We start from the raw sequence: 24,180 nt of genomic DNA, 5'->3' as shown, positions 1-24,180 counted from the left end.
AGAAAATAACTGCTCACACAATATGTGAACCCACAGATCCTAGCACAATAACTGAGTGATAAGGAATGGGCCTACCCCTACTGTACCAACCAATGTTTTAGGGCGTACACAAACAGTTTGAAACACATTATCACTGTTCCCCTCTGCCATTGTTAATCATAAAAACACAGTACCAGAATTTAAAATATGAATAATCACACAATACAAATGACCACTGACGCTTGATGGCATACTATCAGCGTAAACAAATCTGACGTAACTCATTAGCGCAAGTTAAGGCCTTAACATATTTGCCTAATTGCGTAATCTGCACTGTCTCTGTGGATGCAAACTTCTCGGCTGTCACACCGCTTTGTAGCTGCGTCCCGCGACCGGCAGTGACGCCTCCATGAACTCACCAGGTCACGGCACCAGATGTAACCCCTCGATTCTTGACTGTCACTACTTTGCAGGACTGATACACGTGCCCACAGGATCATCGTTCAGTCAAGTGCCCAGTTTATTGTAGTCTGGCAGTAAAGCACACAACAACATGGACAATACATTGGAGATGGTGTAAGACAAGTCCTGGAAACAATAGAACACTATGAAATATCTGGGAAACCAGGCCTGGTTTACATAGCTGACTTTGAAAAGGGTTGTGATAAAGTACGACTGGAGTTTATATATATATATATATTCCTGGAATATTTCATTTATTTGCTCTTATAAAGTGGGTTAAAGTTATGTATAGTAACCCTAGGTGTAAATTATGGCTACATCTCAGTTTTAAACTGTCAAGAGTGAAACAAGGTTGTCCACTATCTGCATGTCTATTTATTATTGCCATTGAAATGTTAGCTGTTAAAATGAGATCCAACAATAATATTAAGGGATTAGATATCCATGGCTTAAAATCAACAGTGTCATTGTACGCTGATTCATATTTTCTTTCAAATTCACATTTAGAATCCCTCCACAGCCTCAGAGGATCTAGATACTTTTTCTAACCTCTGGATTAAAACCAAATTATGTGTACTATATTACGAATTGGATCACAAAAAAATACAACTTTTACATTACCATGTAGTTTAAAAATAAAATAGTCTGATGTGGACATACTCAGTATGCATATCCTGAAAAATAAATTCTCACTCCAATACGTTTCGATAGAAAGTTAGCAAAAATAGATAAGATCTTGCTTCCATGGAAAGGAAAATACCTCTCATTCAAAAGTTATACTTAAATCCGAAATGGTTCTCTAGCAAATTAGTAAGAATCTCTCACCCCATGTTCAGGAATGATCTTTTCCCCTTTATTAAAGATGACAACTGCTCACTTCCGGTTATTTGAAAATGAAATTATATCACAAAAAAAAGTTTTGAACAAGCCATAGAAAGTTTGCAATTTCAGTTTAATCCACCTGAAAATACAGAACAAATAATACAAGTATTGTGGTTCAAATCTATACTAATTGATAAAAGAGAAACAAGAACCTGAAGATCTCGTACAACGCTGTGTACTACTCCCTTCATAGAACAGCGCAAATTGTCTCTAACCAGAATAGGAAAAGGAGTGGGAGGCCCCAGTGCACAACTGAGCAAGAGGTCAAGTACATTAGTGTGCATCGGGGCCTCCCACTCCTTTTCCTATTCTGGTTAGAGACAGAACAGCTGGTAGTCGATGAACAGCATTCTCACATAGGTATTGCTCTTGTCCAGATGGGTTAGGACAGTGTGCAGTGTAGTTGAGATTGCATCGTCTGTGGTCCTATTTGGGCGGTAAGCAAATTGGAGTGGGTCTAGGGTTTCAGGTAGGGTGGAGCTGATATGGTCCTTGACTAGTCTCTCAAAGCACTTCATGATGACGGAATTGAGTGCTACGGGGGCGGTAGTCGTTTAGCTCAGTTACCTTAGCTTTCTTGGGAACAGGGACAATGGTGGCCCTCTTGAAGCATGTGGGAACAGCGGACTGGGATAAGGATTGATTGAATATGTCCGTGAACACACCAGCCAGCTGGTCTGCGCATGCTCTGAGGACGCGGCTGGGCATGCCGTCTGGGCCTGCAGCCTTAACACGTTTAAATGTTTTACTCACGTCGGCTGCAGTGAAGGAGAGTCCGCATGTTTTGGTTGTGGGCCGTGTCAGTGGCACTGTATTGTCCTCAAAGCGGGCAAAAAAGTTATTTATTCTGCCTGGGAGCAAGACATCCTGGTCCATGACGGGGCTGTTTTTCTTTTTGTAATCCGTGATTGACTGTAGACACTGCCACATACCTCTTGTGTCTGAGCCTTTGAATTGCGACTCTACTTTGTCTCTATACTGACGCTTAGCTTGTTTGATTGCCTTGCGGAGGGAATAGCTACACTGTTTGTATTCGGTCATGTCTCCGGTCACCTTGCCCTGGTTAAAAGCAGTGGTTCGCGCTTTCAGTTTCACGCGAATGCTGCCATCAATCCACGGTTTCTGGTTTGGGAATGTTTTAATCGTTGCTATGGGAACGACATCTTCAATGCACTTTCTAATGAACTCGCTCACCGAATCAGCGTATTCGTCAATGTTGTTGTTATTGACGCAGTACGGAACATATCCCAGTCCACGTGATGGAAGCAGTCTTGGAGCGTGGAATCAGATTGGTCGGACCAGCGTTGAACAGACCTGAGCGCAGGAGCTTCTTGTTTTAGCTTCTGTCTGTAGGCAGGGAGCAACAAAATGGAGTCGTGGTCAGCTTTTCCAAAAGGAGGGCGGGGGAGGGCCTTATATGCGTCGCGGAAGTTAGAATAGCAAATTTGTGCACAACATTTTAGAGAAATTAGATTGTTGTGCATATGGAACATTAAAAATATTTTATTTCAGCTCATGAAACATGGGACCAACACTTAAAATGGACAAAATATTTTTGGGGTCTGTATTCGCTGCTACTGGCCAGGGCTTTTTAGTTTGCTACTTGGCAAGAAGACAGAGTGGTTGGTTGATGAATTTGACAATGAATGAACTAGGAAAATATGTTTTTCTCTACCAGAGGTTTCTCATTTCATGTTCAGGATTATTGATAGTTAATGAAATAGTAATCAAGTATAATTTCAAAACATGAGCAAGAAAAAAAAATAAAAAATAAACAATGAATCATTATATTTATTCAAAGTCCTCTATTAAAATAAGCCCTCTTTTTCAGTCCTTTCTCTTGCGTTAGCAGTGGGAGTTTTTTTTTTAGGTTTAGTCCAGAGAGAACTGTATATCTTTTGAAATTTCATTTGTGGTTTTATGCTGCCATGTATTGTAAATATTTTGCTGTACATTAAACAATGTGTTGATCAGACCATCAAAAAGTTTTTATTTACTGAATAACTGAATAAGTGTATGGTAATCCTGAAGTAGTAGTTACCGAGTGGCACAGCGGTCTAAGGCACTGCATCTCAGTGCTAGAGACTTCACTACAGGCCGGGGTTCGTAATCGGGAGTCCCATAGGACAGCAGACAATTGGCCCAGCGGTTTCAGGGTTACGGGAGGGTTTGCCCGGGGGGGGGCTCATCATGCTCTAGCGACTCCTTGTGGCAGGCTGGGTGCCTGCAGGCTAACCTCGGTCGTCAGTTGAGTAGTGTTTCCTCTGACACATTGGTGTGGCTGGCTTCCTGGGTTAAGCAGGCGGGTGTTATGACCTGCCAAACTGCAATTCTTGTTTCAGATGACGCATGAATCAACCTTCGTCTCTCCCGAGCCTGTTGGGGAGTTGAGCAATGAGACAAAATCTAAATTGGGGTGGTCTCCCGCCACTGTTCTGGGATCGGGCTGGAGAAATGTAACCACTAAAATGTATAGACAGAGCTATGAATGCAAGGACTGATCATCCATGGTATAAAAGTTATAGTTTGAACATTATTTTAGGCTTTAAAGTGTTTATTTACATTCACTTTGTTTACAAACATTGGAGTAAAACAAGCTAGCATCTAGAGATGGCGCTGGCGGAGATGGCTGCTGTTCTACGGGCTTGTCATGCCAAATGTCCCCCGGCCAAATATTTTTCCCCTCCGTCACAATGAGATTTGATAAACTATTAGCGGCAGTTGCTATATCAACGGTGTGATGACCTAATGATTAGAATTTTGGCGATCATTACAGCCTAAATTACATTTTCTTCTTCGCTATGCAAACAAGGCTGATTTCTGTGACAATTTCACTGTTAAAATAAGTTTTGTTTAGCTAATAAAATGAACATGAATTTGAACTACTTTTGGGTATCTTGTTATCATTACAGCATGAAATCCATGTCTTAAACATTGCTACGTTTCAGAAAGTGGCCAAGAAAACGTTAACCGCTTGACATATTAAAGTTACTTACCTTACAGATCAGGAAGTGAGCTAATTTTCACTCCATTCATATGCAAATCCATTTTTTTCAAACACTGTCTTGTCTGACTGTCATGTTTTTATTTTCACCCGCCCTTCCCTTATCTACACTGAAATAATATCATTTCTGTAGTCCTCTGTTAAAAAATATATATCTCACATTGCTCATTAGTACACCCTTGTGGTTGAATGTATATGTATCTATTGCAGGTCCTAGGATACAACAATGAATAATTTGGAACAAGTAAATACCATCAAAGGATACCTTACAACTTGTCAATCAACTGTGAAAACTAATCTGCCAATATTTAAGATTTAACATAAAATTTGAACGTTTTTGTCATTCATTTATTTTCACAGATTTTTGTGTACACTCACATGGCAATCATAGACAGTCAATGGTCCTAAGCCATTTGGGGAGGTAGTATTGTATCCCTTATTTCTTTTCTCCAAAACTCTTGAACGTGCCGTCCTTGGCCAGCTCTCCCGCTATCTCTCTCAGAATGACCTTCTTGATCCAAATCAGTCAGGTTTCAAGACTAGTCATTCAACTGAGACTGCTCTTCTCTGTATCACGGAGGCGCTCCGCACTGCTAAAGCTAACTCTCTCTCCTCTGCTCTCATCCTTCTAGACCTATCGGCTGCCTTCGATACTGTGAACCATCAGATCCTCCTCTCCACCCTCTCCGAGTTGGGCATCTCCGGCGCGGCCCACGCTTGGATTGCGTCCTACCTGACAGGTCGCTCCTACCAGGTGGCGTGGCGAGAATCTGTCTCCTCACCACGTGCTCTCACCACTGGTGTCCCCCAGGGCTCTGTTCTAGGCCCTCTCCTATTCTCGCTATACACCAAGTCACTTGGCTCTGTCATAACCTCACATGGTCTCTCCTATCATTGCTATGCAGACGACACACAATTAATCTTCTCCTTTCCCCTTCTGACGACCAGGTGGCGAATCGCATCTCTGCATGTCTGGCAGACATATCAGTGTGGATGACGGATCATCACCTCAAGCTGAACCTCGGCAAGACGGAGCTGCTCTTCCTCCCGGGAAGGACTGCCCGTTCCATGATCTCGCCATCACGGTTGACAACTCCATTGTGTCCTCCTCCCAGAGCGCTAAGAACCTTGGCGTGATCCTGGACAACACCCTGTCGTTCTCAAATAACATCAAGGCGGTGGCCCGTTCCTGTAGGTTCATGCTCTACAACATCCGCAGAGTACGACCCTGCCTCACACAGGAAGCGGCGCAGGTCCTAATCCAGGCACTTGTCATCTCCCGTCTGGATTACTGCAACTCGCTGTTGGCTGGGCTCCCTGCCTGTGCCATTAAACCCCTACAGCTCATCCAGAACGCCGCAGCCCGTCTGGTGTTCAACCTTCCCAAGTTCTCTCACGTCACCCCGCTCCTCCGCTCTCTCCACTGGCTTCCAGTTGAAGCTCGCATCCGCTACAAGACCATGGTGCTTGCCTACGGAGCTGTGAGGGGAACGGCACCTCAGTACCTCCAGGCTCTGATCAGGCCCTACACCCAAACAAGGGCACTGCGTTCATCCACCTCTGGCCTGCTCGCCTCCCTACCACTGAGGAAGTACAGTTCCCGCTCAGCCCAGTCAAAACTGTTCGCTGCTCTGGCCCCCCAATGGTGGAACAAACTCCCTCACGACGCCAGGACAGCGGAGTCAATCACCACCTTCCGGAGACACCTGAAACCCCACCTCTTTCAGGAATACCTAGGATAGGATAAAGTAATCCTTCCCCCCTTAAAAGATTTAGATGCACTATTGTAAAGTGGCAGTTCCACTGGATGTCATAAGGTGAACGCACCAATTTGTAAGTCGCTCTGGATAAGAGCGTCTGCTAAATGACTTAAATGTAAATGTATTGGATAGAAAACACTCTGAAGTTTCTAAAACTGTTTGAATGATGTCTGTGAGTATAACAGAACTCAAATGGCAGGCGAAAACCTGAGCGAAATCCAACCAGAATGTGGGAACTCTGAGGTTTGTAGTTTTTCAAAGCTTGACCGACCGAATACAGTGTCTATGGGATCAAGTTGCACTTCCTAAGGCTTCCACTAGATGTCAACCGTCTTTAGAAACTTGTTTCAGGCTTCTGCTATAAAGGAGGGGGAATGGGAGCTGAATGAGTCATGGGTCTGGCAGAGTGTCTCAGGCTCGTGACGCACAGCCCCAACAGAGTTAGCTCTCGTTCCAGTGCTTTTCTACAGACAATGGAATTCTCCGGATGGAACCTTACTGATGATTTTATATTAAAACATCCTAAAGATTCATTCCATACATCGTTTGACTTGTTTCTACGACCTGTAACGGGACTTTGAGTTTTTGTCTGAACGAAGTGCTTGCGCCTCATGAAGATGGATTACTGGGCTGAATACGCTGACAACAAGTGGCTAAATGATAGACTTTATGGAACAAATCAGTCATTTATTGTCAAACTGGGAGTGCATTCTGATGAAGATCATCAAAGGTAAGTGAATATTTATAATGTTATTTCTAACTTCTGTTGACTCCAACATGGAGGATATTTCTTTGGCTGGATTGGGCTCTGAGCGCCATACTCAGATTATGCTTTTTCCGTAAAGTTTTTAAAAAATCTGACGCAGCGGTTTAATTAAGGAGAAGTCTGTCTTTAATTCTGTGAATGACACTTGTATCTTTTATCAATGTTTATTATGAGTATTTATGGGATTTGATGTGGCTATCTGCAAAATCACCGGATGTTTTTGTATCAAAACATTACTGCACGTAACGCGTCAATGTAAACTGAGATTTTTGGACATAAATATGCACATTATCGAACAAAACATACATGTATTGTGTAACATGATGTCCTATGAGGGTCATCTGATGAAGATCATCAAAGGTTAGTGATTAATTCTATCTATATTTCTGCTTTTTGTGACTCCTTTGGCTGGAAAAATGGCTGAGTTTTTCTGACTTGGCTCTGACCTAACAAAATCATGTGTTGTGCTTTCGCTGTAAAGCCTTTTAAAAATCGGACACGATGGGTAGATTAACAAGTAGTTTTTCATTTGCTGTATTGGACTTGTTAATGTGTGAAAGTTACATATTTCTAAAATATCTTTTTAATTTCGTGCGCTGCCTTTACAGCGGAATGTGGTCGAGCGGTTCCGCTAGCGGAATGCCTGTCCTAAAAAGGTTCAACTCAATTTTTCACAATTCCTGACATTTAATCCTAGTACAAATTCCCTTTTTAGGTAGTTAGGATCACCACTTTATTTTATGAATATGAAATGTCAGAATAATAGTAGAGTGATTTATTTCAGCTTATTTATTTCATCACATTCCCAGTGGGTCAGAAGTTTACATACACTCAATTAGTATTTGGTAGCATTGCCTTTAAATTGTTTAACTTGGGTCTAACGTTTCAGATAGCTTCCCACAATTTGGCCCATTCCTCCTGACAGAGCTGGTGTAACTGAGTCCGGTTTTTAGGCCTCCTTGTTCGCATACGCTTTTTCTGTTCTGCCCACAAATGTTCTATAGGATTGAGGTCAGGGCTTTGTGATGACCACTCCAGTACCTTGACTTTGTTGTCCTTTTTACCACAACTTTTGAAAAACCCATTTGCGACCAAGCTTTAACTTCCTGAGTGATGTCGTGAGATGTTGCTTCAATATATGCACATCATTTTCCTTTCTCATGTTGCCATCTATTTTGTGAAGTGCACTTGTCCCTCCTACAGCAAAGCACCCCCACAATATGATGCTGCCACCCCGTGTGCTTCACGGTTGGGATGGCGTTCTTCGGCTTGCAAGCCTCCCCCTTTATCCTCGAAACATAATTATGGTCATTATGGACAAACAGTTCTATTTTTGTTTCATTAGACCAGAGGACATTTCTCCAAAAAGTACGATCTGTGTCTCCACGTGCAGTTGAAAATCGTAGTCTGGCATTTTTATGGCGGTTTTGGAGCAGTGGCTTCTTCCTTGCTGAGTGGCCTTTTCAGGTTATGTCGATATAGGACTTTTTTTTTATTTTTACTGTGGATATAGATACTTTTGTACCTGTTTCCACCAGCATCTTGACAGGGTCCTTTGCTGCTGTTCTAGGATTGATTTGCACTTTTCGCAGCAAAGTACGTTCATCTCTAGGAGACAGAATGCGTCTCCTTCCTGAGCGGTATGACGGCTGCATGGTCTCATATTGTTTATACTAGCGTACTCTTATTTGTACAGATGAACGTGGTACCTTCAGGCGTTTGGAAATTGCTCCCGAACCGAACTTGTGGAGGTCTACAAGTAGTTTTTCTGAGGTCTTGTCTGATTTTCTTTTGATTTTCCCATGATGTCAATAAGAGGCACTGCGTTTGAATGTAGGCCTTGAAATACATCCACAGGTACACCTCCAATTGACTCTAATGTCAATTAACCTATCAGAAGCTTCTATAGCCATGACATCATCATCTGGAATTTTCCATGCTGTTTAAAGGCACAGTCAACTTAGTGCATGTAAACTTCTGACCCACTGGATTTTTGTGATACAGTGAATTACAAGTGACATAATCTGTAAACAATTGTTGGAAAAAATTACTTGTCATGCACAAAGTAGATGTCCTAACTGACTTGCCAAAACTATAGCCCACAATCATCACCTTGATCACATTGAGGTTGAGGTTGTTGTCCTTGCACCACACGGTCAGGTCTCTGTAGGCTGTCTCATCGTTGTCGGTGATCAAGCCTACCACTGTTGTCATAAGCAAACTGAATGATAGTGTTGGCGGCTTGCATGCCCGTGCAGTCATGAGTGAACAGGGAGTTCAGGAGGGGACTGAGCACGCACCCCTGAGGGGCCCACGTGTTGAGGATCAGCGTGGCGGATGTCTTGTTCCCTACCACCTGGGGGCGGCCCGTCAGGAAGTCCAGGATCTAGTTGCAGAGGGAGGTGTTTAGTCCCAGGGTCCTTAGCTTAGTAATGAGCTTTTGAGGGCACTATGGTGTTGAGGGCTGAGCTTTAGTCAATGAATAGCATTCTCACATAGATGTTCCTTTTGTCCAGGTGTGAAAGGGCAGTGTGAGGTGCAATAGAGATTGCATGATCTGTTGGTGCGGTATGCACACTGGTGTGTGTCTAGGATTTCTGGGATAATGGTGTTGATGTGAGCCATGACCAACCTTGGAAAGCATTTCCATTTTACTCACATCGTCTGCGGAGAGTATGATCACACAGTCGTCTGGGAACAGCTGATGCTCTCTTGCATGTTTCAGTGTTACTTGCCTCGACGCGAGCGTAGAAGTTATTTAGCTCGTCTGGTAAGCTCGTGTCACTGGGCAGCTCTCAGCTGTGCTTCTTTTGTATTCAGAAACAGGCTGCCTCACTGCTTGATAGTCAGCAGCAGCAGGTCACAGTGAATTGTATATTTTTAAGAAAATGCCATGGCAGCCACAGTGCAATTTAGAAATAGCCCAAAAACCCGCAACCCGCGACCAATACATTTTCATCCACAACATTGTTTTGAAAGTAGCCCAATTTGTTAGAAAACCGGACATGGCGACCCTGCTTGTCACTCATTCAACTGACAAGCTAGCGCGAGAACTACAGTAGTGAGAGCTCGTGAAGAAACCGACAAGAGCCACCTCTGTTGGCTGAAACCAGCACATACCCACTTCTATAAATAAATGATTAGTTAGAAATTACAAAGTTGACGATACATCTCACACACACAGTGGCATTTTAACATGTACATTTTGGTGGGGAAAAATCCCCAAAAAATGTGCGATGCATGCGGGCGAAGCCACTACACAACACAACACTAAACAATATATTAATTGCACTATAACGGTAACAAATGGTGCCCATAAACTGTTAAAGCCTACAGTAAAGCTGTCCCAACAGCAGAGCTTTATTTACATTTACATTTACATTTAAGTCATTTAGCAGACGCTCTTATCCAGAGCGACTTACAAATTGGATTCTTTTCAGTACCATGGAGTGAATCCTTACCACTGCTACACCTGGCTATCAGCGGAGCCTTGTCTGGCAGCGAAACAGTTAATTCAGCCTAATTCTCTGCCTTTTATAAACCAAAGCTGATGTGGCTGACTTGCTTAACTAAATGTGTTTTCTACTGACAATTGAGGTCAGTGGCGATTTTAGCATGTAAATCTTGGTGGGGCAAAAGAAAAGTGGGATGCATGCCAGCAAAGCCACTACACAACCAACACTAAACAATAAATTAATTGCACTATAACGGTGACAAACGTTGCCCACAAACTGTTAGGGCCTACATATAGCTGTCGCAACAGTAGTCCCAGCACCTTACCATTGTTGCATCTGGCTATCAGTGGAGCCTTGTCTGACAGAGAAACAGTTCATTCAGCCTCATGTACTGCCTTTACAAAAACACAGCTGATAAATGGCTGACTTGCTTAAACAAATGTGGTTTCTAATGACAATTGAGATGTACAAACTATGGCATAAAGGGATGACAAGCGGATAAGAGGCAATCCGTATTTCGATTAAGACATTAATGAGCCAGCTAATGTAGGACGGACGTAGTCAATACAACTATTTGTTTAGCACTTTTGAAATGTAAAGCGACAGAATTCAGAACATGGACTGTTCTTACATTGTAATCCCTGTACACCAAGTCAGGGACATATAAGCAGACAATGAAAGCAGACAATATTTGATGATTACATTTCTCTAGAACAGGTTATAGGCTACATGTGCACCACCAAGTCAGAACAGTAGGCACAACTAAGAGGGGTAAATAAACCAAATTAAAAGGGAGAGGCACATGGGCTACATACCATCTTGCTACAGTATACATATCTCCCTGGCATATTACATCATTTATGCAGCAGCAAACAATACAATAAAAAAAAATTGGACTCACCTTGTGCTGCGCTCACTTGAACAGGAAGGTGGCACAGCGGTCCTTCATGGGCAAATTTTGTCCTCAAAGTCTGGCATTCTCTGGATTTAAGGTCCATAAAAACCAAGTTCAAATCATGGTGACGTCATTGATCTTCAGGTCATAGCTCTAGAAAGACGACAGATTTACAATTCCGAGTTGGATGACCGTTCAAAACGTATTTTCCCAGTCGGAGCTTGTTTATTCCCAACTTCCCAGTTGTCTTGAACTCACTGAAGTCATGTTTTGAGCATGGCACAAATCCTGTTTAATTGACATGGCATGGTCGATGTTGAATGTTTATAATTTTAAACTTGAAAAATAGACCCTTAATAACAGATTTGGGACCACACAGACACTTCACAATGTCACTGATTCCTTCCATACCACATTGTTGAATTTGCAATTTCCAACTTGTTGTGTAATGTTTATGTCCAATGGCCGATGAGCACCGATACGTTATCTTTCATTTCTCTTCATTGTTTTCTCTTCATATGACAAGGATTAAAAACGATTTACCTGTAGATTGTTGAATTGACTCATGATGCTGACTGCTAGCTAAGATTTTGAAAGTCTGATGATGACATAATCAGTCCAATCAAAGCTACTGTACATATGTTATTTGAAGTCATTTTATCTGTGGAAAATGACCTTGAGCCTTCTTGGATTGGCACTTCTAATGTAACTTCTATGGCTGCATTCAAGGGGCAAGAATTTTCTAGCTCTACCCTTAGACTTGGCGGCGACATAGTAACGGAACACTGAGCCAATCACGGCGCAATGCTCCGTATTTTCTGCTCGCTTGCCCCACCATCACAGAAAGCACTAAACTAGGCTGAAACACCTGCATTTTGGAGCTGCCTTACTCAAGAAAACAAAAAAGAAGCCATGTTTGTATGTGGTGTCGTAGCTGAATCAGAATTAGTTAGATAACATTGATAAATAAAATGTTTTATTTACCTAAATAATATGCTTATGTGAGATAGTCACTTGGGGCCCAGAGACGGGAGAGGTCAGGATTGTCTTCATATTTGAATGTGTCTAACTATTCCTAAACCATGTGAAGGGCTCCACCATGTCTGTACTCCAGTCACTCCCTCCTTTTCCCATTGGGGGGAGGAGTATGGCAGTGTCTGGAACCATTGTATTACCCCTCTGATGTTGCATGAATCTTGACCTAGTATATGACCTAGAGGCTCACTCCCCTCCGTGAGCTTGCCCAGTAGGGGTGTTGTATTTGAGATGGGAGTATCTAGAATTGACAATTGATATATGCCATTGGATGAGGTAATGTTTTGGTACTATGAAGTACCAAGAACGAGAAGTAGAACCTCGTCTAAGAGACCAAACTGAACGATAATTTATAGCTTATGCTATCTGGCTATGGAATATATGGGATACTCCTCTCAAGTAAAATGCCCTTTGAAGTTCCTAAGATCTGTGGTTCGTCATGTGAGTTGAGAGGGGTGTATCTTATCTTATTATTTTGTAAGCACTCTGAGAATTCATTTATAGACACTGAATTGATCTGAGAGTCAAAGGGCTATGGTGAAGCTCATATTATCAAAATATGAAGTTTAAAATAGAATTCTGACTTGTGTATGGTCTGTAAACTCTCCTCATTTACATTTATATTACAGGAAATGACCACGACAGTGGCTTTAACTCAATGATATTTATATATATATATATATATGCATTCTTTGCAAACTGATATGTGACACGTATTAATGCCAAAATAACATGTGAAACAGGAACACCCCCCCCCCCCTCTCAAACTGGGGGGCTCAAAACAGGTGAATGACGGGTCGCCACTTACAGTGCCTTGCGAAAGTATTCGGGCCCCTTGAACTTTGCGACCTTTTGCCACATTTCAGGCTTCAAACATAAAGATTTAAAACTGTATTTTTTTGTGAAGAATCAACAACAAGTTGGACACAATCTTGAAGTGGAACGACATTTATTGGATATTTCAAACTTTTTTAACAAATCAAAAACTGAAAAATTGGGCGTGCAAAATTATTCAGCCCCCTTAAGTTAATACTTTGTAGCGCCACCTTTTGCTGCGATTACAGCTGTCAGTCGCTTGGGGTATGTCCCTATCAGTTTTGCACATCGAAAGACTGAAATTTTTTCCCATTCCTCCTTGCAAAACAGCTCGAGCTCAGTGAGGTTGGATGGAGAGCATTTGTGAACAGCAGTTTTCAGTTCTTTCCACAGATTCTCGATTGGATTCAGGTCTGGACTTTGACTTGGCCATTCTAACACCTGGATATGTTTATTTTTGAACCATTCCATTGTAGATTTTGCTTTATGTTTTGGATCATTGTCTTGTTGGAAGACAAATCTCCGTCCCAGTCTCAGGTCTTTTGCAGACTCCATCAGGTTTTCTTCCAGAATGGTCCTGTATTTGGCTCCATCCATCTTCCCATCAATTTTAACCATCTTCCCTGACCCTGCTGAAGAAAAGCAGGCCCAAACCATGATGCTGCCACCACCATGTTTGACAGTGGGGATGGTGTGTTCAGGGTGATGAGCTGTGTTGCTTTTACGCCAAACATAACGTTTTGCATTGTTGCCAAAAAGTTCCATTTTGGTTTCATCTGACCAGAGCACCTTCTTCCACATGTTTGGTGTGTCTCCCAGGTGGCTTGTGGCAAACTTTAAACGACACTTTTTATGGATATCTTTAAGAAATGGCTTTCTTCTTGCCACTCTTCCATAAAGGCCAGATTTGTGCAATATACGACTGATTGTTGTCCTATGGACAGAGTCTCCCACCTCAGCTGTAGATCTCTGCAGTTCATCCAGAGTGATCATGGGCCTCTTGGCTGCATCTCTGATCAGTCTTCTCCTTGTATGAGCTGAAAGTTTAGAGGGACGGCCAGGTCTTGGTAGATTTGCAGTGGTCTGATACTCCTTCCATTTCAATATTATCGCTTACACAGTGCTCCTTGGGATGTTTAAAGCTTGGGAAATATTTTTGTATCCAAATCCGGCTTTAAACTTCTTCACAACAGTATCTCGGACCTGCCTGGTGTGTTCCTTGTTCTTCATGATGCTCTCTGCGCTTTTAACAGACCTCTTAGACTATCACAGTGCAGGTGCATTTATACAGAGACTTGATTACACACAGGTGGATTGTATTTATCATTAGTCATTTAGGTCAACATTGGATCATTCAGAGATCCTCACTGAACTTCTGGAGAGAGTTTGCTGCACTGAAAGTAAAGGGGCTGAATAATTTTGCACGCCCAATTTTTCAGTTTTTGATTTGTTAAAAAAGTTTGGAATATCCAATAAATGTCGTTCCACTTCATGATTGTGTCCCACTTGTTGTTGATTCTTCACAAAAAAATACAGTTTTATATCTTTGTTTGAAGCCTGAAATGTGGCAAAAGGTCGCAAAGTTCAAGGGGGCCGAATACTTTCGCAAGGCACTGTATTACACGGTAACCTCAAACAACCTCAAACGGTCCCTTCCACAAACTACCTGAAAACAGCTTCCACAGACTACCACAAACAACCTCAAATAACCCCAAAATACCTATATTACAAGAACAAACTACCACAATCAACCACATAATATCATAATCTGTAGTAGTTTCTAGTGGTATTTTGAGATTGTTTATTGTAGTTTGTGGCATTATGGGGGGGTTGTTTGTGGTAGTCTTGGGTAATTCATAGGAATGACCTTTTGTTACAAATTGTCTGATGTCACAAATAGTTTCATTCAGATATGTTGGAACTAAAATGAATGTAATATATAATAATACATGCCATAGCGCATCCTGACGTTGCAAGTGTCATGCTCTACCAACTGAGCCACAGAGTACCACATTAATGTGATTATATATGTAAGCAATGCATGCTCTTTCAGGTGCATGTGGGCAAATGCATGTCAGTATTAAATGCAGAGGAAGGACTGTAACTCCCTCTGCCCATCTTTGTTTACTGTATTAACAGTGTGTGTAGAATGGTCTGTGAGAGAAGAAATTGCAGCGATTCATCTCTGGTGATTAATATTCAAAGTGTAATCCCCTAGTCCCCTCTGCTGATGTCAGCCTGCAGACTGCTGAGTTTGACAACAAGGTCTTTACAGCTCAGAGTCAGGCAGGAGAGACTGTACGGTGTCCATATTAGGACAATCCTAGCAAGATTGACGCTGCCCTCATATGGACACCTTATTACAGACCCGACTGACTGACCAGTCCTCAGACAAAAACTAACCCCCAGCTACAAATAGCCCAAGTTAACAAATGTAACTTAAGAAACAAGGTTCATGAAATCAATCATTTGCTAGGAGCAGATGACATTCATATTCTGACAATCACTGAAACTCACTTAGATAATACCTTTGATGATACAGCGGTAGCAATACATGGTTATAACATCTACAGAATAGACAGAAATGCCAAAAGTGGGGGTGTTACCGTTTAATGCTTAGAGAGGATCTCATGTTAAGTACTGTTAAAGTAATATGGCTACAGGTTCATCTCCCTCACCTAAAGCCTATTCTGTTGGGACGCTGCTATAGACCACCAAGTGTGAGTAGTCAGTATCTGGATAACGTGTGAAATGCTTGATAATGTATGTGCTATCAACAGAGGTATATATTTTGGGTGATTTAAATATTGACTGGCTTTCACCAGGTTTCCCACTCAAGAAAAAGCTTAAAACTGCAACTGTTAAATCCCTGTGAATTGATGAGGCAAAGGGAATGGTAAATAAGTCTGGCTGCACAACCAATTGGCAAACGTACTGCAAATTGAGAAATCATGTGACTAAACTGAATAAAAAGAAGTAACTATACTATGAAACAAGAATAAATTACATAAAGAATGATAGTAAAAAGCATTGGAGCACCTTAAATTATAATTTGGGCAAAAAGGCAAACTCAGCTCCACCATTCATTGAATCAGATGGCTCATTCATCACAAAACCCACTGATTTTGACAATTACTTTAATGATTTATTTTCATTGGCAAGATCAGCAAACTTAGGCATGACATGCCAGCAACATATGCTGACACTACACATCCAAGTATAACTGGTCAAATTATGAAAGGCAAGCATTTTAATTTTGAATTCCATAAAGTGAGTGTGGAAGAAGTGAAAAAATTACTGTTGTCTATCAACAATGACAAGCCACCGGGGTCTGACAACTTTGATGGAAAATTACAGAGGATAATAGCGGACAATATTGCCACTCCTATTTGCCATATTTGAATTCTAAGCCTACTAGAAAGTGTGTGCTCTAAGGCTTGGAGGGAAGCAAAAGTAATTCCACTACCCAAGAAAAGTAAAGCCCCCTTTCCTGGCTCAAATAGCTGACCAATCAGCCTGTTAGCAACCCTTAGTAAACTTTTGGAAAAATGTGTGTTGGTCCAGATACGATGCTATTTTACTATAAACAAATTGGCAACAGACTTTCAGCATGCTTAAAAGGGAAGGACATTCAACAAGCACGGCACTGATGATTGGCTGAGAGAAATTGATGATGAAAAGATTGTTAGACTTTTTAAATGACATTATTGACCATAGTCTGCTGCTGTAAAAACATATGCATTATGGCTTTACACCCTGTGCTATATTGTGGATAAAAAGTTACTTGTCTAACGGAACAGAGAGGGTGTTCTTTAATGGAAGCCCCTACAACATAATCCAGGTAGATTCATGAATTCCCCAGGGCAACTCTCTAGGCCCCTTACATTTTAAAATGTTTACTAATGACATATCACTAGCCTTGAGTAAAGCCAGTGTGTCTATGTATGCAGATGACTCAACACTATACACATCAGCTACTACAGCGAGTTAAATCACTGCAATGCTTAACAAAGGGCTGCAGTTAGATTCAGAATGTGTGGCAAGGAATAAGTTAGTCGTAAATATTTCAAAACTAAAAGCATTCTATTTGGGACAAATCATTCACTTAATCCTTAACCTCAACTAAATCATGTGGAAATTGAGCAAGTTGAGGTGACTAAACTGCTTGGAGTAACCCTGAATTGTAAACTATCATGGTCAAAACATGGTGATACAACAGTAGCAAAGATGGGGAGTAGTCTGTCCATAATAAAGCGCTACTCTGCTTTTTTAACAACACTGTCAACAAGGCCGGTCCTACAGGCTATGGTTTTGTTGCACCTGGACTACTGTTCAGTCGTGTGGTCAGGTGCCACAAAGAGGGACTCAGGAAAATTGCAATTGTATCAGAACATGGCAGCACAGCTGAACAGTAGAGAGAACATTAATACAATGCATGTTATTCTCTCATGGCTCAAAGTGGAGGAGAGATTTACTTCATCACTAATTGTGATTTGTAAGAAGTGTTGACATAATGAATGCACCGAGGTGACTGTTTAAACTACTAGCAGAAATCTCGGACACCCATGCATACCCCACAAGACATGACACCAAAGGTCTCTTCACAATCACTAAGTCAAGAACAGACTATGGGAGGCGCACAGTACTACATCGTGAAATGGCTACATGGATCTCTTTTCCACATCAGGTAACTGATGCAAGCAGTAGAATCCGTTTTTAAAAAACAATTAAAAATACACCTTATGGAACAGCAGCTACTGTGAACAGACACACATACACATAAGACACACACTTCACACATACAGATGGATGTTATATTGTAAATATGTGATAGTGAAGTAGTGGCCTGAGGGAACACACAAAATGTATTGGGTAAATTGCTATGAAATGTAATGGCATGTAATGTTTATAATTGTATATAACTGCCTTTGTCAGGGTGTGTATGAAGGCGAAGTCAGGTGCAGGAGAGCAGAGTATGATTAAATAAAGCTCACTTTATTATAGTTCCAAACCAGGAGCACAACAAGATAAATGCGCTCATGAAACAGAACAATAAAGTAAAGCGCTTAACGAACATCACTTGAAACAGAGGGTTAAATACAAGTAGATTGAGTGGGGGAATGAAAACCAGGTGTGTATGAAAACAAGACGAGACAAATGGATATATGAAAAATGGAGCGGCGATGGCTAGAAAGCCGGTGACGTCGATCGCCGAACGCCGCCCGAACAAGTAGAGGAGCCGACTTCGGCGTTGGAAGTCGTGACAGCCTTAATGTTGCTGCACCCTAGCAACAGTAGCTGCTACCTTGGATCCTTAATAAATACAGATGACAAAGTGAAAACATGTTTTTAGAAATTTTCACAAATGTATTGAAAATGAAAAATATAACTAATTTACATAAGTATTCAAACCCATGAGTAAAAGCACCTTTGGCAGTGATTACAGCTGGATCTGGATTGTGCAACATTTGCCCATTCTTCAATATTCTTCAAGCTCTGTCAAATTGGTTGTTGATCATTGCTAGACAACCATTTTCAAGTCTTCCCATTGGATTTTCAAGTAGATTTAAGTCAAAACTGTAACTCGGCCACTCAGAAACATTCACTGTCTTAAGCAACTCTAGTGTAGATTTGGCATTGTGTTTTAGGTTATTGTCCTGCTGAATGGTGAATTTATCTCCCAGTGTCTGATGGAAAGCAGACAACCAGGTTTTCCTCTAGAATTTTGTCTGTGCTTAGCTCCATTTAGTTTATTTTTTATCTTGAAAAACTTCCCAGTCCTTAATTAACAATAACAAGCATACCCATAACACCACTATGCTTGAAAATATTTTTATTCTGGACAAAAAGTACATTAGATTTGCAACATTTTTTGCAGTATTACTTTAGTGCCTTGTTGCAAACAGGATTTATGGTTTGGAATATTTGTGTTCTGTACAGGCTTCCTTCTTTCCACTTAGTAATGTGGAGTAACTACAATGTTGTTCATCCATCCTCAGTTCTCCTATCACAGCCATTAATTCAACTCTGTAACTGTTGTAAAGTCACCATTGGCCTCATGGAGAAATCCCTGAGCGGTTTTCTGTAGCGAGTGGGTGTATTGATACACCATCCGAAGTGTAATTAATCAAGGATATTTAGTGTCTTTTAAAAAAAAATTATGCATCTACCCATCTTTGCGAGGCATTGGAAAACCTCCCTGATCCGGGTTGAATCTGTGTTATAAATTCACTGCTCGACTGAGGGACCTTACAGGTGTATATGTGGGGTAGAGAAATGAGGTAGTTATTCAAAAATCATGTTAAGCACTATTATAGCACACACAGTGAGTCCACGCAACTTATGTGACTTGTTAAGCACATTTTTACTCCTGAACTTATTTAGGCTTGACATAAGAAAGGGGTTGAATACATAGTGACTCAAGACATTTCATCTTTACGTTTTTGGTTTATTTGTAAAGATTTTGAAAAACACAATTCCACTTAGACATTATGGGGTATTGTGTGTAGGGCAGTGGGGAAAAAATCTGAATTTAATACATTTTCAAGTTGTGGAAAAAGTCAAGGGCTGTGAATATTTTCCGAAGGCACTATAGTAGTATAATGGCTCAAAGCTCAGTCAGAGGTCGCGTTCCAGGCCGAAAACATTGCAACAGTTACATTGCATCAATTAATAGTGGCATGCCATGTCATCAACTGTGCAGTCGGGCATCAGATTACTAGCTGATGTGGCTAGTGTATATGTTAAACACCTATCCAGGTGTTGTGTGTTGTGGCATACCTCTGCAATATAGTCAACCTGGAACGCTGCCAGTGTGTACGACCCATCACGGTGCACTCTGCTGGTTAGGCCTACTGTACATGTGTAAGGATTATGTCCTCGTGCTTCAGATCTTGGCCCTTAATCAAGCTGATGGAAAGGAGCTGACGATCCAATTACTAACTAAACTCCTGCTTTATCCCGAGGGAGGCGTGACAGGGAGGACCTGAGGTGGGATGAAGTCGTCCCTAGACACTGATCTGTGGTCAGTTTTGACACTTTACTCCATAGTGGTTTAGAATAGGATTCATGGAGGGTGAACTTATCCTAGATCTGTGCTTAAGGGCAATTTCTGGCTTGAGATGAGGCAGAGTCGAGGGAGGGTCAGCAGCACCCACACAGATCATAAATGCAGCCACATAGTTGTGCCTGGTACACTAGTGTTACCTGCAGCTGACCCCTACACATCCAGCACTACAACTACAGGTCAGTCAACCTGCCCATGTGGCATTTCTACTGTATAGGTCGGGTGTGGGGAAGATGGGTGGTTAAGCATGTTTGTGTAGCAATTCTAAGGTAGTTATCATACGATGCAGCAACTTCCCTAGACTGGTATTGAGAAAATAGCAATGCCAGGTGAAGAGGCAAACTATTAGTACAATGAGAGAATATTGGGTTGATGATATCATATGATGGGGTTTTTAGAACTAGAATGCTGGAGGCTTTAAACTGTTTTCAGCAGCCATTTAGTGTTTTATTGCCATTGCACTGATAGACTGAGTCAGATTTGTATCTATGCCTGCAGATATCGAATAAAGACGGCCGCCAATCAAACATCAGCCCTTATTTGATCCTATGTCAGTCAGCCGCATTTGTAGTGACAATGTAATTTCTTCTGTAGATTTCAGAGACTAAAACCATGAGCCCCAAACATGTTATCTTCAAGAAACTCTCCCGTGATAAGTCGGTGAGTATCCCTCCTAAGGCCAGCAAAGACAGTACCAGAGTTGTCTTTAAAAAATGATGTATTCATTTTGGTTTTATCCTATCCATCTGCCCGTGCTTGTCATCTATGTTATTTTCTCCTGTTTGTTTGTTTGTTTGTATTTGCAAGCAGTTGGTGACAACTACAACGACGTAGGCTATGTACAGGGCCGTTTGTCATTACCATTGGAAAAGTCTCATGTCTGATCTGTCATAGGTTGGGGTGTACATGGCCAAGAGGGACTTTGTGGATCACTGTGACTCTATCGACCCTGTTGGTGAGTGTGTGACTGAGAAACAAAACCATTTCAGAGAAGGGAAGGACTTGCTTCTATTTGGATCTTTTTGCCTTGTGCTTTTGTCATGCTCAAGGGCTATTTCTCTCCCCTATATGAATCAGATGGAGTTGTGCTGATCGACCCTGTACAGGTCAAAGGAAAGAAAGGTTAGTTTTTCAACATTTGAACTCATGTCAGCTTTGTAAATTAGGAATGAAGAGGGGCCAGGAGTTTTTCCTGACCATGTGATTTCACGATAGGAAAATCCCTGGGTCCTAGTTATAGCCTATAAATATGGCACCAAGTTTTTCCTAGTAAGCTTACGTTGTACCTAGGAATGAACGTAACTGTCTATAAAAAAAAGCAGTGAAGACGTTGTTTACTACTTGTGCCCCATAGTGTTTGTCATGCTGTCCTGCACGTTCCGGTATGGCAGAGATGACATGGACGTGATGGGTGTGGCCTTCCGTAGGGACATCTTTCTGACCACCCGACAGGTGTACCCCGAACTGCAGGACAAGGAAAGGAGCATACACACCAAGATGCAGGAGAAACTACTGCGCAAGCTGGGAGACAATGCCATTCCTTTCTTCTTTGAGGTGACAAAGAGCAGACTCATGCTTCGGGGTGAAGTGTACCCCTAGGTACAGATCTAGGATCAGCTCCCCTTCCCCAAATCCTAACCTTAACCATTAGCGGGGAAAATTCGAAACTGGCCCACATCACATCTAGGGGCAACTTCACCCTACACCGCAGACACACAGTACACAAAGGCGTCATGCCCATAGGGGGCACAGGGGCTTGTGCATTCAGATTTATCCTGTTTAGAAAATATAAAATATTAATGTTCCATTTTCTGTTGTTTCTCTGTAATACTACTAACCACCTTGCACTTTTATGAAGTTGGCTTCAGCTAGCCCATGTACAGTTGAAGTCGGAAGTTTACATACAAAAACAATTCCTTGTCTTAGGTCAGTTAGGATCAACACTTGATTTTAAGAATGTGAAATGTCAGAATAATAGTAGAGAGAATGATTTATTTCAGATTTTATTTATTTCATCACATTCCCAGGGTGTCAGAAGTTTACATACACACTGATAGTATTTGATAGCACTGCCTTTAAATTGTTTAACTTGGGTCAAACGTTTCGGGTAGCCTTCCACAAGCTTCCCTCAAGCTCCTGACAGAGCTGGTGTAACTGAGTCAGGTTTGTAGGCCTCCTTGCTCGCACACACTTTTTCAGTTCTGCCCACAAATATTCTATAGGATTGAGGTCAGGGCTTTGTGATGGCCATTCCAATACCTTGACTTTGTTGTCCTTAAGCCATTTTGCCACAACTTTGGAAGTATGCTTCGGGTCAATGTCCACTTGGAAGACCCATTTGCGACCAAGCTTTAACTGCCTGACTGATGTCTGGAGATGCTGCAATATATGCACATAATTTCCCTTCTCATGATGCCATCTATTTTGTGAAGTGCACCAGTACCTCCTGCAGCAAAGCCCCCGCACAACATGATGCTGCCACCCCCGTGCTTCACGGTTGGTATGGTGTTTTTTGGCTTGCAAGCCTCCCCCTTTTTCCTCCAAACAGTTCTATTTTTGTTTCATCAGACCAGAGGACATTTCTCCAAAAAGTACGATCTTTGTCCCCATGTGCAGTTGCAAACCGTAGTCTGGCTTTTTTATGGGGGTTTTGGAGCAGTGGCTTCTTCCTTGCTGAGCGGCCTTTCAGGTTATGTCGATATAGGACTCGTTTCACTTTGGATATAGATACTTTTGTACCTGTTTCCTCCAGCATCTTCACAAGGTCCTTTGCTGCTGTTCTGGGATTGATTTGCACTTTTCACACCAAAATACGTTCATCTCTAGGAGACAGAACGCGCCTCCTTCCTGAGCAGTATGACGGCTGTGTGGTCCCATGGTGTTTATACTTGCTTACTATTGTTTGTACAGATGAACGTGGTACCTTCACGCATTTGGAAATTGCTCCCAAGAATGGATCAGACTTGTGGAGGTCCCAAAAAATGGCTGGCTGATTTCTATGATTTTCACATTATGTCAAGCAAAGAGGCAGGTGTTTGAAGGTAGGCCTTGAAATACATCCAAAGGTACACCTCCAATTTACTCAAATGATGTCAATTAGCCTATCAGAAGCTTCTAAAGCCATGACATAATTTTCTGGAATTAAAAAATTTTCTGAAAAATGACTTGTGTCATGCACAAAGTAGATGTCCTAAGCGATTTGACAAAACTATAGTTTGTTAACAAGAAATTTGTGGAGTGGTTAAAAAAACAAGTTTAATGACTCCAACATAAGCGTATGTAAACTTCCAACTTCAACTGTACGTTCCCAATCTCCCAACCTCATAACTAGCTACCAAGAAACCATTTCAGGCTATCAATCAAATTAAAGTAGCTAGCTTGTCTAACTATCTTAGCTGGCATGCCAGCTGGCAAGGTTGGTACAATTCAGAAAATAAATGTTCTGAATAAGACTTGCATTCCTTTCAATTTTTTTACCCAGATTTGAGCAGAGATGCAGAGAATAATGTTGTTGTTTTTTTAAATGTAATTACTACCAGTCAGGGGGATACAGACAGCTCAAGAGGCAGTCTTAGATATGCAGAAAAAGTATGATCTGTATTTTGAATTACACAATGATTATGGCTCTAGATTGTAGGAAAAAGCTGTTTCAGGTTTTTGAAAAATGCAAAATGTTCACATTTACAGATGAGGGGCTTACCCCCTAGAGCCCCCGGCCAACCTCATGCACTTTTTGCTCTCTCGGATTTTTGGGGTTTATGATGCTCCAAATATTACACATGATGCCAGAAATAATTGTGCATTTTACCTCTGCTACATTTAGTATAGGTAACCTGTATGGATTCCATAACGCCCAGTATTTTTTTACTGACCACATGACCTGATCAGGAAAGACACTGGGCCCAGGAAAGACCTAGAGTGGTCAGGTCAGATGCTCAGAAGAAAGTCCTAATAAGGAAGATTACAATAAACTGTAGCAAGTAGTAGATGTGACATTGCAACATACTGACAATAGTCCATACAGCATGTACAATCTACATTTGACCAGTTTCTCACAGCA

The 24,180-nt window shown here is 41.6% G+C and overlaps 1 protein-coding gene across 1 annotated transcript in view; it reads left to right on the top strand.

Moving 5' to 3' along the window:
• Positions 1–20,191: 20,191 nt before the first annotated feature.
• Positions 20,192–24,180, top strand: part of LOC115137181 (S-arrestin-like) — a 39,947-nt gene continuing 35,958 nt past the window's right edge. Inside the window, exons 1-5 of the mRNA XM_029673313.1 lie at positions 20,192–20,299; positions 20,715–20,780; positions 21,015–21,075; positions 21,198–21,242; positions 21,475–21,674. Of these exons, the coding sequence (XP_029529173.1) occupies positions 20,733–20,780; positions 21,015–21,075; positions 21,198–21,242; positions 21,475–21,674 (354 nt within the window). The 5' untranslated portion in view covers positions 20,192–20,299; positions 20,715–20,732. The remainder of the gene's footprint in view (positions 20,300–20,714; positions 20,781–21,014; positions 21,076–21,197; positions 21,243–21,474; positions 21,675–24,180) is intronic.

The sequence above is a fragment of the Oncorhynchus nerka genome, linkage group LG11 (genome assembly GCF_034236695.1).
Source record: "Oncorhynchus nerka isolate Pitt River linkage group LG11, Oner_Uvic_2.0, whole genome shotgun sequence".
Classification (NCBI taxonomy): Eukaryota; Metazoa; Chordata; class Actinopteri; order Salmoniformes; family Salmonidae; genus Oncorhynchus; species Oncorhynchus nerka.
Note: the sequence above shows the minus strand (reverse complement) of the source record. Positions and strands in the feature narration are given on the sequence as shown.